This window comes from Manacus vitellinus, unplaced genomic scaffold (genome assembly GCF_001715985.3).
Source record: "Manacus vitellinus isolate BGI_N305 unplaced genomic scaffold, ASM171598v3 scaffold_17_pilon, whole genome shotgun sequence".
Taxonomy (NCBI): Eukaryota; Metazoa; Chordata; class Aves; order Passeriformes; family Pipridae; genus Manacus; species Manacus vitellinus.
In genome coordinates this window covers 4,102,664-4,116,923 of record NW_021939256.1, presented here as the reverse complement: position 1 = coordinate 4,116,923, position 14,260 = coordinate 4,102,664, and the positions used below count along the sequence as shown (strand labels likewise).

Sequence of the window (14,260 nt, the reverse complement as noted above, 5' to 3'; positions counted from 1 at the left end):
TCAATGTATCTTATGCAGGATGGAGACAGGATACCCAATCCTGGCATCAAATGGGTCTAGGTTTATTTGTAATCTTGAATACAATTCTTCAGGAAAAAATCTGGGAAAAATGTAGAAAGGATTGCAAAAAGTAGAGTTAAGAGAAAGAGGCTTACTGAGGAGTTCATCATTGCACAGAGGAAGAATGTTATGCATGGAAGAGGAAGAGTTCTTGTACAGACTTTCCTAAATTAGTTCCTTCTACCTGTGTTTTAACACACAATTCTTTGGTTACATGATTTCTTACTAAATTATATGATGATCAGGTGCAAGCAAAGTCTTAAGGAGTGGAACCATACACCACAGACACTATGACTTCAATCTGAAGGGTTTTGCACAGCCAGCGGGCAGCATTGCTGTATGTACACTGTGGGATTATTCTCTACGCCCTGGCTACAGTCTTTGGTACTCATTAACTATGAGGCCACATAGTTTACATCTTTTGTCGTTGTTTTTTTGTAAATTAGTTCTCATCATGTTATAAAACGAAATGGAATTTCTTCAATTTTAAGTTTAATAATTAGGTACTGTGCCATTTATTTTGTAATCAAACTCTGCTACTTTTTTTTTCAAATATCAGATCTGCATTTTTATGTTCAGAGCAATCAAGTGATTCAGACTTGGGGTTCCAAGAGTGACAGAACTATTTTTAAAATGTGAAAAATAGAAATAGTAGATGAGGTGGGTTTTTTCTGTGTAATTCCTAGATCTATTTATTGTCCTTACAAAAACTGTAATACTATTGATGTAATTTGTGTAATTTGTTTGCTTAGTTTCATATGACCCTGTTAGATTTGTTTAAAAAAAATTTAATCCACTTGAATAAGATTTACATTACTTTATCAGTCTGTGGTTAAATATAAAAATGAAGAGAAGCAGGCTTACTGAAAATGCACAGATTCAGAATGAGCAAAGAAAATTACATTATTTCTGACTTTAACCATGCTAAGAGTGATAATAATTTCATGCATTCTATTGCAGAAGCATTCCAATATCTTTTTGCACTGCCCATCATAATATTTTCTGCTGAATGGGAAATAAACATTGGAATTATCTAAACTAAAAATCTATGATACATTGATTTAATTAAAACTGAAATGTTTTTCGCCACTGAAATTCAATCTGAATCATATATTTGTTTTTTCCTTGGAGAGGGAAAGAGCTATTAGTAATTCTAACCAGGTGTTTCATGAAAGAAATGAAAAATTTTATGTGCTCAAGCTTTTGCCAAGAACTCTGCCTTTGTGTGAAAGAAAAGGTAATATGAAGTCATAAAAAGCTATCTGTTCTGTGTTTAATAGATGTTAGAAGTAATTTTTCATATGAGAAAAAGGTTAGCCCTGCTTGTTCCTGGAGAAATATTTTCCTGCATATGCTTCTGAATTTAGGAATACTTTCTAAATATGTTTCTAAATATGAAAGTAAAATGTCATCTTTGGACTTCAGTCATAGATTCTTAAAATGTGATTTTTTTTTAATCTGCGGAGTTGACAGGGAGAAGAGGGGGGATTGACAATATGTTATAGTGACTGTAGAGAAGATACTGTATGATTAAAACCTTTAAAAATTATTAAAGCAGACATAATATCAGGGCATTTTATCTCAGAAATCTAGTTTCTTAATTTTACAGCATTTTTTCATGTGAACAGTGAAAAGCGTAAGCCTTCAGCTGGTTTTAAAATGCAAAATTGTAAAAGAAATCTTGCAAGGAATCAAAAGAATATTTGATATTTTAATGTTATTGGATAGTAATATATGACAAGTAATATTTGACTGTAATATCACAATTTTATTCTAATTAGTGCTATTGCTTAATCATTTTCTTCGAACACCTCAGCTTCTTTCTTTTGCGGTGCTTCAAGTTCTTGAATTTATAGAAAGTTAACTAGTTCCTTATTAATTCTACTGTGTGCAGTTGTAATCTGTGCTAACTCCCTACATGATCTGACTGGCCAATTGAAAGTGACTGTATTTAACTGCCACATATTTTATTCAATCTGCAGGGAAATGATGTTCGGATAATCCTTGGCCAGTTTGATGAGGAAATGGCTGTGAAAGTTTTCTGCTGTGTAAGTAAATATATTTAATTGCATTATCAGAATAAAGAATGTGCTACATTTAAATAAAAAGTAACTTGAGCATAAACATTTCTTCATGGAGTTTGGTTCTGTGAAGATTTATATCCTAAAGAAAGGTTAGACATGCTTAGCTCCATTTCTCTTTCAATAAAATACTTCATACTTGACCTCAGTGGAATTTAGGCATGGACTGTAAGGTTAGCTTCTTCTTATTGCTTTCCTGTAGAGGAATTAAATGCCAAATCGAATTTAAGCATTTCTCTTCACATCAGATCCAGGGAAATACTTGTATACGTAGCGGCAGATACAGAGAACTGCAAGATTTGAATCATGTTTAAGAGTTGTGTTGTGGTGGCAATTTCTGGGTGTATGCAGTTTTGCACGGTTAGTTTTGAAAGAAAAAGAAATTCAAGCCAGTTCTTATACATCGGAACTCAGCAACACCAGTAATTCCTGCTACTGAAAATGTTGCTAATTGTATAGTTGCCATTCCTGGCTGACTGCTGTACATATTAAATATATTACACAAAAGTAAATTAATTAGTTTGTAAAAAATATTTTTTTAAATTAAAATCATATAGTAACACTAGCAAATATAAAATTCCCTATCCTCACCATTTGTTTGTGTGTGCGAATGTGCTGCAAACATGCACACTGTTATTGCCACTGGAAGTAGCAGGATTAAAATGTGGATCTATATTTGTACCTGCCTGAAAAAAAAAAAATCCCAAAGAGGCAGATTTTAATGACCTAAATTTTGTATTGGTATTGAATTCTTAGTCTAAATAGTCAGATTAATCCTGTATGATCCAAGAACACAATAGATATAATGGAAAAGCAATAATGATGGCATCTAAATTTCAGAGGGTGTTTTTTAGTGTTCACTTTGAGAGACAGTTACCTACCCAAGAAAAGAAAGGAAAGGCAGAAATTCAAAATCTGAGTGCTATGTGTGCCCAGATGCGTTTTGGCTCATACTCAGCAGCTGTCCCAGTTGGTGGCAAAATTTGGAAAGTAAATTTTAGAGTATATTTGGAAGGAACAAAATCTGTTTTCATCCAAAAGGAAATGGAAAGTATTCTTTTATTTTTCATTCTTCTCATCTCTAGGTCTTTGTATATAGATCTTTTTGTTCTGGCATTTAAACTGGATTGACAGAGATAATATGCTGTTTTTTCATTCCTGGAAGAAAGAATAGTCCTTCGCAGCCCATCTCCTCTTCAGATCTCTTGGAACTGGGCTGCATTTCCCCAGCTGAGGGATCCTGGTCAGAATTGTCTTGCAATCCAACATTAGCAAGAGATTGATCCCATTTATGCCACTACCCCTTATTTCTAGTTGTCTTCCTCTATAATTCTTTTCTAAGTCCACATGCATGTGAGGCCACTGAAGAAATCCTAGAAGCCCTTGGAGAAGCAGGCTGTCCTCTCCTCTGCATCACTCTAGTCTGAAGGATTTTGGGGAGAGGATGCCTCTTTCACACAAATGCCCACCAGAGCTTTCTGTGGCTATGGTTTGGTATGAACATAGGAGACATGCGTAACTCTGAGCGGTTTGAAGAATGATGGCTGCTTCTAAAGTGCATTAGTGTCAAAAATAAAAAGGTGGATTTTTCTGAAACCTAGATAAATCTGAGAGATCTTGTATTTAGACTTGTATAAATGTATTTATTTGAGAGTTTCAGAAGGAGACTAAATGCAGGAGAGGGCACTTCAAAGTAGGTCATTTATATCTTAATGCACTACGATATGTCAGAGAGCTTGTTATTAGTCAGAAAATATATTGTTGACTCATGCACTCCTACAGATATATGTCTAAAAGCACAATAATTTAGATATGTCAAGGTTTTTAACCCCTCTTTTCCAGGTTTATCTTTGGGTAGGTTTCACTTGTGATTCCCTATTATATTTTGCAGGGTGACTGATGTCAGCCAGAGAAAGGCTTTGAGTTTATTAAAAGAAGATGTTATTTCACAAGTGCAAGCTTTATTCTTTTTTTTCTGATTGTGGTTATAACCTGAATATTTTTTGCTAATGACTTATGTAGGTGGTAAAATCTTTAAAGTCTGCCTCACTTTTCTGCCAGGATTCAACAGTCATGTGCTGCGAGGTTTCCTCAGGATATCCATTCATTTGAGTTTATATAGAATCATAGAATCATTTAGGTTGGAAAAGATCTGTAAGATTATCAAGTACAATTAACCCAGCACTACCAAGTCCACCACTAAACCATGTCCCAAAGTACGACATCTTTTAAATACCTCCAGGCATGACGACCCAACCACTTCATTGTTTCTTGATAATCCTTTCAGTGAAGAAATCTTTCTTAATGCCCAATGTAAACCTTCCCTGGTGCAACTTCAGACCGTTTCCTCTTGTTGCATTGCTTGTTATTTGGAAGGGACTGACATCCACATAATAAATGTGCTAAAAGACTGTATAATTCAATGGCAGACTTTAAAAACCGGACAGGACTGGTTCAAACCACAGTGAATGTTAGGAGGTGTTTCCTACAATGATTTAAATAAGCTTAGCTATTCATTTAACACCAGTGTCAAAAACAGTAAGCAATTTTAGTTCTATGGGAAATATTAGCTTTGCAATGTCATTTCCACCTCAGTGGGATGAATTTGATGTTTTTCATGGAATAGAAATTGGAGTTTTTTGCTCAAAACCTAATACTTCAGCAATCAACAAGTTGCCAGTAATTGTTTACTACATATAAGAAAGATCTCTTACAGAAATTTCTTTGCTGTAAATAAGCGTCTCTTTATTAATTGACGCACAAATCTGTCTTTTTAAACTTTAAAACGTTTAAAAAGACTTTAAACTTTAAAAAGTTTAAAAAGAAAAACAAAAATTCAATTTCACAAGGGCAAAAATTGTCAATGACAGTTTCCTGGCTGTTTGACAGCAACTCAGAGCTTTGCAGCCTACATAGGGCATGAGAGAAAAAGTAGGGAAGATATATACTCTTCTGGTGGTACGAAGTACTTGTAACCCTTCCTCACCTTTCTCTTGTGTGTCAAAAAATCCTCCTTTAGAAACTAAAACTTGTAAGAATTGGTCTACATGCATTCAGACAGTTCAGCAAAGTTCCACGTATTTCAAGCGATTGTATCTTTTAAGCATCAAAATCATCTCCATTTAACAGAATGAACAGGGAGGAAAGGGTGGTAAAAAGCAGTATTTTGCAGTTAAGTCTTCTGGAAACCAAACACTGAATGCTATCAACTGTGCTATCACTAGAAAAATGACTGCATGGTCATGGTACTAAGCCATAAGGGAGCTGATTTTTTTCCTTCCTTTGTCTTCCCCAGACTACCCTTCAAGCCCTACCATGTCACCATATCTCTAACAATGAGCTACCAGCTCATCAAGTGTTTGTTTTGGTTTTTGTTAAACCAAATTATTGCAGAAATGTGAAAATGCAACCAGACTTTCAGTGCACCCATGTTGGGAATGATCCCTCATTTCCAGGATGGAGTTCCTGGCTTTTTTGAAACATTCAATTTTCATTCCATATCCCAGGGCATTCACAGATTATGCAGGAAACAGTTCAAGTGCTTATGCAAACAGAAAATTTCCAACAGCTCTAATTTCAGAATAGTTCACAGCCAATACTTTCTGGCAACACACAATTTGATACTTTAATCTCTATAGAGCAGGGGGAAGCTACATAAGTTTGTCCTTCTCTAAAAGCACTATTCTGTGTCAGTTTGTGTCCTTAGTGATTTGAAAACTGTCAAATAAAGGACACTGTGTCACTGAAAGGTCTTGAATAACCTAATTGTGTAATGGAAGCTCTTTTATACCTAAGGAAGTACTGCAGGATGGGATTGCTGTTTTCCACCCACATGGATCTGGGATGCAGTGTTGCCATAGCTGTGGCAGGAGTGGAGAAGGGCAGGGGGACAAAAGCAGATGTGTTTCTGGAAGGGTAGAATTAATGAGTAAGAGAAAGACTAACTATTTCTGCAGATTCCAACTCAGTATATTCTATGGTTCTGTGATTGTGGAATAAGTAAGTGTAGTGGGTTGACTCTGGCTGGATGCCAGATGCCCACTGAAGCTGCTCTCTCACTCCCCTCTGCAACTGGACAGAGGAGAGAAAATATAACAAAGGGTTCATGAGTTGAGATAAGGACCAGGAGAGATCACTTACTGATTACCATCATGGGCAAAACAGACTCAAAGTGGGAATATTAATCAAATTTTTTACTGACTGAATCAGAGCAGAAGAATGAGAAATAACACAAATCTTAAAAACACCTTCCCTCACCTCTCCCTCCTTCCAAGTTCTTCCTCCTTCCCCCCCCCCCCAGCAGTGCAGGGAGATGGGGAATGGGGGTTACGGTCAGTTGTTTCTGCCACTGCTCAGGGAGAGGAGTCCTTCCTCTGCTTCCTGTGGGATCCCTCCCATGGGACACAGTCCTTCACAAACTTCTCCAGCATGAGTCCATCCCACAGGCAACAATTCTGCACAAACTGTTGCCATGTGGGTCATTTTTCCATGGGGTGCAGTTCCTTCAGGCACAGGACCCAGCATGGGTCCCCCACAGGGCCACAAGTCCTACCAGGAAAACCTGCTCTAGTGTGGGCTCCTCTTTCCATGGGTCAGCAGGTCCCTGCCAGGCCCCTGCACCATCTTGGGCCTCTCACGGGGTCACAGTCTCCTTTGGGCATCCACCTGCTCCAGTATGGGCTCCTCCATGGGCTGCAGGTGGATCTCTGCATTCCCGTGGTCCTCCATGGGCTGGAGCTGCTCCACCATGGTCTGCAACACGGGCTACAGGGGCCTCAGCTCCGGCACCTGGAGCACCTTCTCCACTTCCTTCTCCACTCACCTTGGCGTCTGCAGGGTTGTTGCAATGTTCTCACTCTGCTTTTCTCTGGCTGCATTTTTCATCTGCACAATGAGGTTTTTTTCCCTTCTTATTTTTATCACAAAAATGTTACTATCATTCCTGAATGCCTCAGCCTTGGCCAGCAGTGAGTCTGTCCCTGGAGCTGGCTGGCATTGGCTCTGCAGGACATGGGGGAAGCTTCTGGCAGCTTCTCATAGAAGCCAACCCTGTAGCCCCTCCATTACCAAGACCAGGCCACAGGAACCCAATACAGTAAGATATGACATGCAAGACATGAGGTTTCAGACACGAGGACTTTGAACAACGTTGTATACAAACACATTAAATTTGATTTTAGCTGAACAAAAGCTCCTGTAACCAGTGGCCAAACAAATCTGCTTTGTGCACAATACAGTTATGAACTGAGTTGGCACCACTATAATAGAATTCACATATTTAAAGCCCATTTTTAATTTAGGTATTAACATATTTAAGAGGTTGCCCTATTTAATATTTTCTGCTATTCATGTATAAATCTGATACGCTTTTTCTATGATCTTTGGGATACTTTTCAAAACAGTTATTTCTGAATGACTAATATGTCCTGTTTGCATTCTTATAATTTCCTCCTTCTGTAATATTTTCTGTGAAAATGTTGCCACTTTCCTGTTAAGAACTCTAAGCTTGTGCCATGTATTTCTGAAAATTGGAATTTTTGTCTTATGCCTTCTATCTCCAGTATTGCTTCTATTAGGATCCCAAGAAGCATGAAATGTGCTGTTTTGAAATGGAGTCTGACTGAAATGTCAAAAGAAAAATATCTAGTTGCAAGACAGTGAGAGAAACATCTGAGATAAAACTTGCTAATTTTATCCTAGAACACTTTTCACAATGAAAAAGAATATCTGTTGTGAATAGATCAGCTTTTAGGTACAACAGCATATGTGTCTGACTAAGAAAGTATTTCTGTTTCCAGTTATATATATCTGCTAAGTATTGAAAAGAGATAACCACCACCTCAGTATCTTGGAGTACAGTGGGCTGTATTCAGTATTCAAGCAGTACAGAATTTCACATGAAGAAATTGCTTGCTAAAAAAAAAAAAGAAATCACTAAGGTTTTGCTTTATCAATTTACTATTGATTCATACTCTTTAGAAGAAACTCTGTGGTCTCTGTTTTAGCGCAGTCATCTAATCCATCTTTGCCACATCGTGATTTGATGGTGCCTATGATCCAAGTTTTCTTGTTTAACCTAATCTTAGTTTATGTAGTCTTTAGGTTGATATAAGGGTAATAATAACTTAGTTTAAATGTGGTAGCATGGTGCTAGTCCTATCACTCATGTACTAGTTGTGTTATGAAGAATTTTCTCTGCACAGCTGTGCCTTCTGCCAGTGTTCCTCTTAAACTCCCCTGGTTTTAGAATATAGTTTCAGGTTTCTGTTTTTGAAGAAATGATCTACTGAAAGCAGAACAGGATTTAGTAAATTCTCTTCTAATTTCCTGTATTCTAAAGGCAGGAGGCTTCAAGAAAAGAGTCTTCATTATTAGCAAGTGACTACTCTAAACTGTTCAAAATACTTGTGGATCCTTTGATTATGCCATAATTTCATTAATAAGGAAAAAAACGCTAACAGAAAGCAATTGCTTTTATGTTCAATACCTCTATTACAATGACTATTATCTTTTCTGTTTTTCTTTATTTACAGGCTTATGATGAAGAAATGTATGGCAGCAAATATCTATGGATTATTCCAGGGTGGTATGAAAATCTTTGGTGGGAATCCTGGATTAATTCCTCACAGTGTCTCAGTAAAAATCTTCTTGCAGCCATGGAAGGTTATATTGGAGTGGATTTTGAGCCTCTCAGCTCGAAAACATCAAAGACTATATCAGGAAGGGTTAGTATTTTTCCTCCATCTATTTTATTATACCATCAGTTGTCTCACCAGTGCTTTGGCACAATAAAGCACCAAGAAGGGAGGTGAAGCTAAATGATTCTTCTACCAAGAGACCTGGCAGTCATCATGGTTAGTCTCATCTTTTCACTGGTTTGCAATTTTTAAATATTTAAAAATCAATTCAAATTTTCTACAGGGTAAGAAAACACTAAAGTCCCTTGCTTCAAATCTGTCCTCTTCCCTCTGTATGAACATTATAGCCAAATGTACATTAAAGCTTGAATTATAATTGCAGTATAGTGCTGTGTCATGTCAAGTTAAATGGTTGAGCACAGAAAGAGAAAACTTTTATATTTAAACCTATTCCTGCAAACAGCTAATTTCAATGATGATTTGTGCCTTTCAGAACTAGGGGGCAGTAGGTGAGGCTTGTTTTTAATATATAAATATGTGGTATTTCCATAAAGCACATAACATCTGATCACAGAACAAATCCATACAAACTGACCAATGAATAAACATGGCTGATTTTGCTGCTTTTCATCTTTTTTTTTCCATGTACCTTTCATGCCTTGCTGAGTGAGCGTGAAAGGCAACTTTACTGAAAGGCAACTCATCATAAGAGAGCACACCATCAAGAATGTAGTGAACTTGTAAAACATAGGCAAATTGCCACTCAGATAATTTCATATTAAGCAAATGCTTACTTAAGTAAAGGTTATTTGATTTGCATTATCCTGTAAAGTGTAATCAGACCAATAATTTGCAGGGATACAGACTTATTCTCTGTTCAAGTATTATAGCTCACTAGTACACTGGTAGTTTTGATTGAACTAAAGCCTTTTGTACAAAAGCAAAATAAAGCAAGTTGTTCCTCATACAGTGAAGCAGCACAGTTGCTTTCAGTCTCTCTGTCTTCTAGATCTTTCTCCCACTCTCACCAGCAGTTTTATAAGTCAGGCAGCACGTTTTTTGAATTTTAGTTTCTTTCATAATTTTTGTTTTGGCGGCCTTTTCTGTGTTAGTCATGCATGTCTCTAAATAGGAGGGTGCAGTCTGAGGTGTTGGTTTGGATGCAACTCTGTAATATGTTAAGTATTGAGGTAAAACAGTTTTTTCTCCTATACAGACTCCACAGCAGTATGAAAAGGAATACAATGCTAAGCGTGGTGATGGACAATCCAGCAAATTTCATGGTTATGCCTATGATGGAATATGGGTGATTGCCAAGACCCTGCAGCGGGCAATGAAGTATCTGAATGCCACTACCAAGCACCAAAAAATTGAAGATTTTAACTACACAAATCACAAACTTGGCAAAATTTTCCTGGATGCTATGAATGAAACCAACTTCTTTGGAGTAACGGTAGGTCCAAATCAGATAATTGTGGGATGGAGGAGGCTTGTGATTCTGTGTCAGTAGTTGCAACAATCATTAAATATTAAGTACTCTTGAAAAAGAAACACAGTTGTGTATTTCTTCTATCTTCAGAGCTTCCACAGTTCTACTTTATATTAAAAATTAATATTGTTGCCTTGAGACTCTTGTGCATTACCTGTCTTCTGATGCCAAATGATGACACTGTAAAATTTCTTAGTTGTCAAATTTTTAAGCATGAATGTTGTTTGAATTAAGAACTCAGAGTGGTCTCAAGGGAACCACAAGTGTTACTAGATGCAGTGACCTAAGTGAATGTTTAGCAGTTAAGGAGTAGATGGAATGAGATCTGAGAATACATTTCCCTCCATCGTTAGTTTTTGTTAATAGGTTATAGTACACCATCTCTAACTCCAGTGCTGAACTTAGCAGGAGGCAAAGAGGCTAAGACAAAGAAAGAAAAACAAAAACTGAACAAAAAAAAGGAACTACATAGCAGTATGCAATTTCAAGCCTATTGATAAATGCTGTACTTGGAATAACTCAAGACAGGTATATCTGAGTCCCTGTAGAGTCTGGTTCATAGCTACTACTTATCAAAGATCCAATCCTACTATGGATGCAATGGGATAGCAAATTATGGTCACATTGATAGATTTCATTAGTAGTGCTTAATTGCCCTTTACTGCTCCCCCTCCAAAATCCAACAAAACCAAACCCAAAATCTCTGAGACTGAAAAAAACTTGTTTTTTCATTAGTTTCAGGGACATCAGCAAAACCTCGCACACATCCCTTTAGGGAGTGAATGAATCAAAGCTTCACCAATGATATTCAGCTGTTTACTTATTTTATTCTCACAGGTATAATGGTTTTCAAAGAAATTACTGCATGATTATTCGCTGTATTTAGTGCATGTCTGAGGTGCTTTGTAAAATCTTTCTCTTTAACATTGCTCTACCAAGTCATAATGACAATGCACAGCCCAAATCTGGTACATACAAGGATCATGCTTCCTGTTCCCGTAATTCACAAAAACATTTTAATGTGCAAGATATGGAGAGAAAAAAATCTGTAGCAGCTACACTTTCTTAGGACATAATTAGAACAAATGATACTCAGGTTTTTCCAGACAGCATGGAAAAAAAGTGTTTTAGAGGAGATATTAAATGTCTTTCATTGAAGTATTCAGAAAGTTGAAGGAACAGATTGATTCATACCAGAAATATTTTTAAAGTTTTTATTCTTCAGTGTAATAATCTGCTGTAATTTTTGACCTAATTTAAAACTTTCACTGCAATATAAGTTTTAAGTCTTGGAGTGCCAAATCTAATTTTTTTTCTTCCAGAAAATGTATTTTAGTATAGAAACTTATTCTAAACAGGGAAAGGACATTCCTTTTTTCAAGAGTATCTATGCCAAATATAAAATGAGTTTCTGAAAAAAAGAAGACATAAAAAGGACTAAATTTTATCAATATTCAAAACCTCATCCAATAATATTGTAAACTGTGATGTTATTTATTAGGTAAGAGAAGATAGACAAGAAGCTGTAGCCAAGAATCTAAAAATGTAAAATCTATTAGGTAGAGGCATCTTTCTTTATGCTTTCTGTGAATATGATATCAGAAACACTGTTGTGTCATAAATAATAAATCCCTTTACCCAGTTTTCATTTTCTTTGAAATTATTTATAGCAAACCAAACTGTTGAGTGGTGTGTTTTGTGGAATTTTTAAATAATTTTGAAAAGACTTGTTGGGATGAAGTGGACTAGTTCCTGATTATACAGAATATCATTCTTTTAGTTTTCTGTTATTTTTTTTTCTTTATTTTCCAGGAGGAAACATTTAGAAAACAGTTAAGGCTATTGCCCAGAGACCTGACATGACTAATCCTATTTTTATGCATCAGAAACTCAGTGCATAAGTGTTATTTATTCTAATTCTGCTGTCAGAAATCTATTGGAAAAAAAAAAAATGGACATTTTTTAAATATTCCCGAGTGTTCTGCTCTCTTTCTGGAATTTTTTTTTTCATAGCAAATTGATTCCTTCTGTTATTTTTCCTTTGTCTTTATCTGATTATCTGTGCATATCAAAGTCATGTTTACCATATAAATTTCTTACGTGTTTTGAATACAGAGCAAGGAAACATAAATTTGGTGTATTATCAGAAAATAGTAATACAGTTATCTGCTACACTTTTTCAAAGATAAACTAGGTACCGTTTTACAGGTACAAAAGGACTTTGTGATAAGAAATGAAATATGAACAAACAAAAGACCTGCAGGGATGTTCCTACAGTTTTATTAATCTAAATACTCTAATTCTGTATTCAGATTCACTGGTGGTGTCTGTTTTCTAATTGAGTAAGGCGTTGTGTGGTTAGAATGGTCCATCTGCAGTGACCAACTTTCAGGACTGGAGTTCTTTTGATTTGGGACTAGCTTGGTCTTCATGGTGTACATTTTTCTAATTCTTTGGTTATCAGAACACTTAATTATTTATAAATGGGAAAGTTATTGAAATGGGAAAATACCTTAAAGGGTTTTGGACATTATTTTTCCACTTCTAATTCAGGTAAAGGCAGTTGTGTAAACTGAATGCAACACTACCACCTTAGTGGTTTATAAAGTACAAGGTGCCTGTTTCCTTGCTAGATATATCCCTCTTCTCAAATAGTACACATTCTTTCTGATAACCTAACTGTTAGAAAATGGAAGATGAGAAATATTCAAACAATTTATTCTGACACAGTTTAAATGTTTGAGGAGTTCCCTTATATAGTTGGTAGAAGCAATGAAAGTAATTTAGAGTTGGAGGATCTACTGAGGTCTCTGTTACTACTTGGAATCAGTACAGAGGGATAAAGTGGTGGGAGACAAAATATATATCTGGGATATGTATACATCTTCATTTTAATTACTCAGCAGTTTATAGCATGCTACCTATAACATGCTCATCAAGTATGTATGAAAGCCGAAGAGAATTTTCCATAGAGCTAGAATAATTCTCCTACAGCAAGATTGTTTGTCTAAAGGATAATTAAGAAAAGAGAAGAAGAAAAGTCAAACTTTATTTTGTGTAGTACTACCATAATAGCACTATCTAGCTTGTAGGCTTAAAAATTAGTGAAGAATTAGTGCTGTCTTCTCAGGATATCAAGTAATATTTAGTGTATACTGAATTGAAATCCATCTAGAGAACAGAAGGATTTTGTTTTAGTAATTTTTTTCCTTTTTTTTCTCCTTGTAAAGACTATCAATGGCTACACAGCATTGATACACTTACAACTACAGCAGCACTGATATTTGTTAGCAAAAAAAAAAAGGTTAATTATACCTGGGAAGATGTCATAGAACGGTTTGGGTTGGAAGGAACCTTAAAGGTCATCTAGTTCCAACCCCCCCTGCCATGGGCAGGGACACCTTTCTCTAGACAGGGATGCTGAAAGCCCCTTTAAACCTGGCCTTGAACACTTCCAGGGATGGGGCATCCACAGCTTCTCTGGGCAGCCTATTCCTTCGTCTCACCACCCTCACAGTAAAGAATTTGTTCCTAATATTTATCTAAACCCACTCCCTTGAAGTTTGAATCCTTTCTCCCTTGTCCTATCACTACATCTCTTATAAATAGTCCCTCTCCAGTTTTCTTGCATGTCCCCTGTAGCTACTGAAAGGCTGGTGTATTAAATACCTCCTTTGTTCTCGGAATGGTAGAAGTTTGTATTGGTTCCATGGGGTAGCCAGGTAGTGGGAAAAATACAGTGCATGTTGGAGGTAATTTTTAATTCCTTTTTTATGCAAAAAATGTCACTGCTTTTTAAAAATGTTTTTCTCTAATTTTCTTTTAGTTTCACCTTTGTCACTGATATGAAGTCATGAATGTTAACATTCTCACTGTTTTCTCTAATTTTCTTTTAGTTTCACCTTTGTCACTGATGTGAAGTCATGAATGTTATCATTCTCACTGTTTTATGCCTGAAGTCTTATAACTGTTGCAGTGGGGTATTCTCTCCT

The 14,260-nt window shown here is 36.2% G+C and overlaps 1 protein-coding gene across 1 annotated transcript in view; it reads left to right on the top strand.

Moving 5' to 3' along the window:
• The window catches only part of GABBR2 (gamma-aminobutyric acid type B receptor subunit 2), a 370,340-nt gene that overhangs the window by 118,602 nt on the left and 237,478 nt on the right, over window positions 1-14,260 (top strand). Inside the window, exons 5-7 of the mRNA XM_018069987.2 lie at window positions 2,043-2,108; window positions 8,675-8,866; window positions 9,996-10,232. Of these exons, the coding sequence (XP_017925476.1) occupies window positions 2,043-2,108; window positions 8,675-8,866; window positions 9,996-10,232 (495 nt within the window). The remainder of the gene's footprint in view (window positions 1-2,042; window positions 2,109-8,674; window positions 8,867-9,995; window positions 10,233-14,260) is intronic.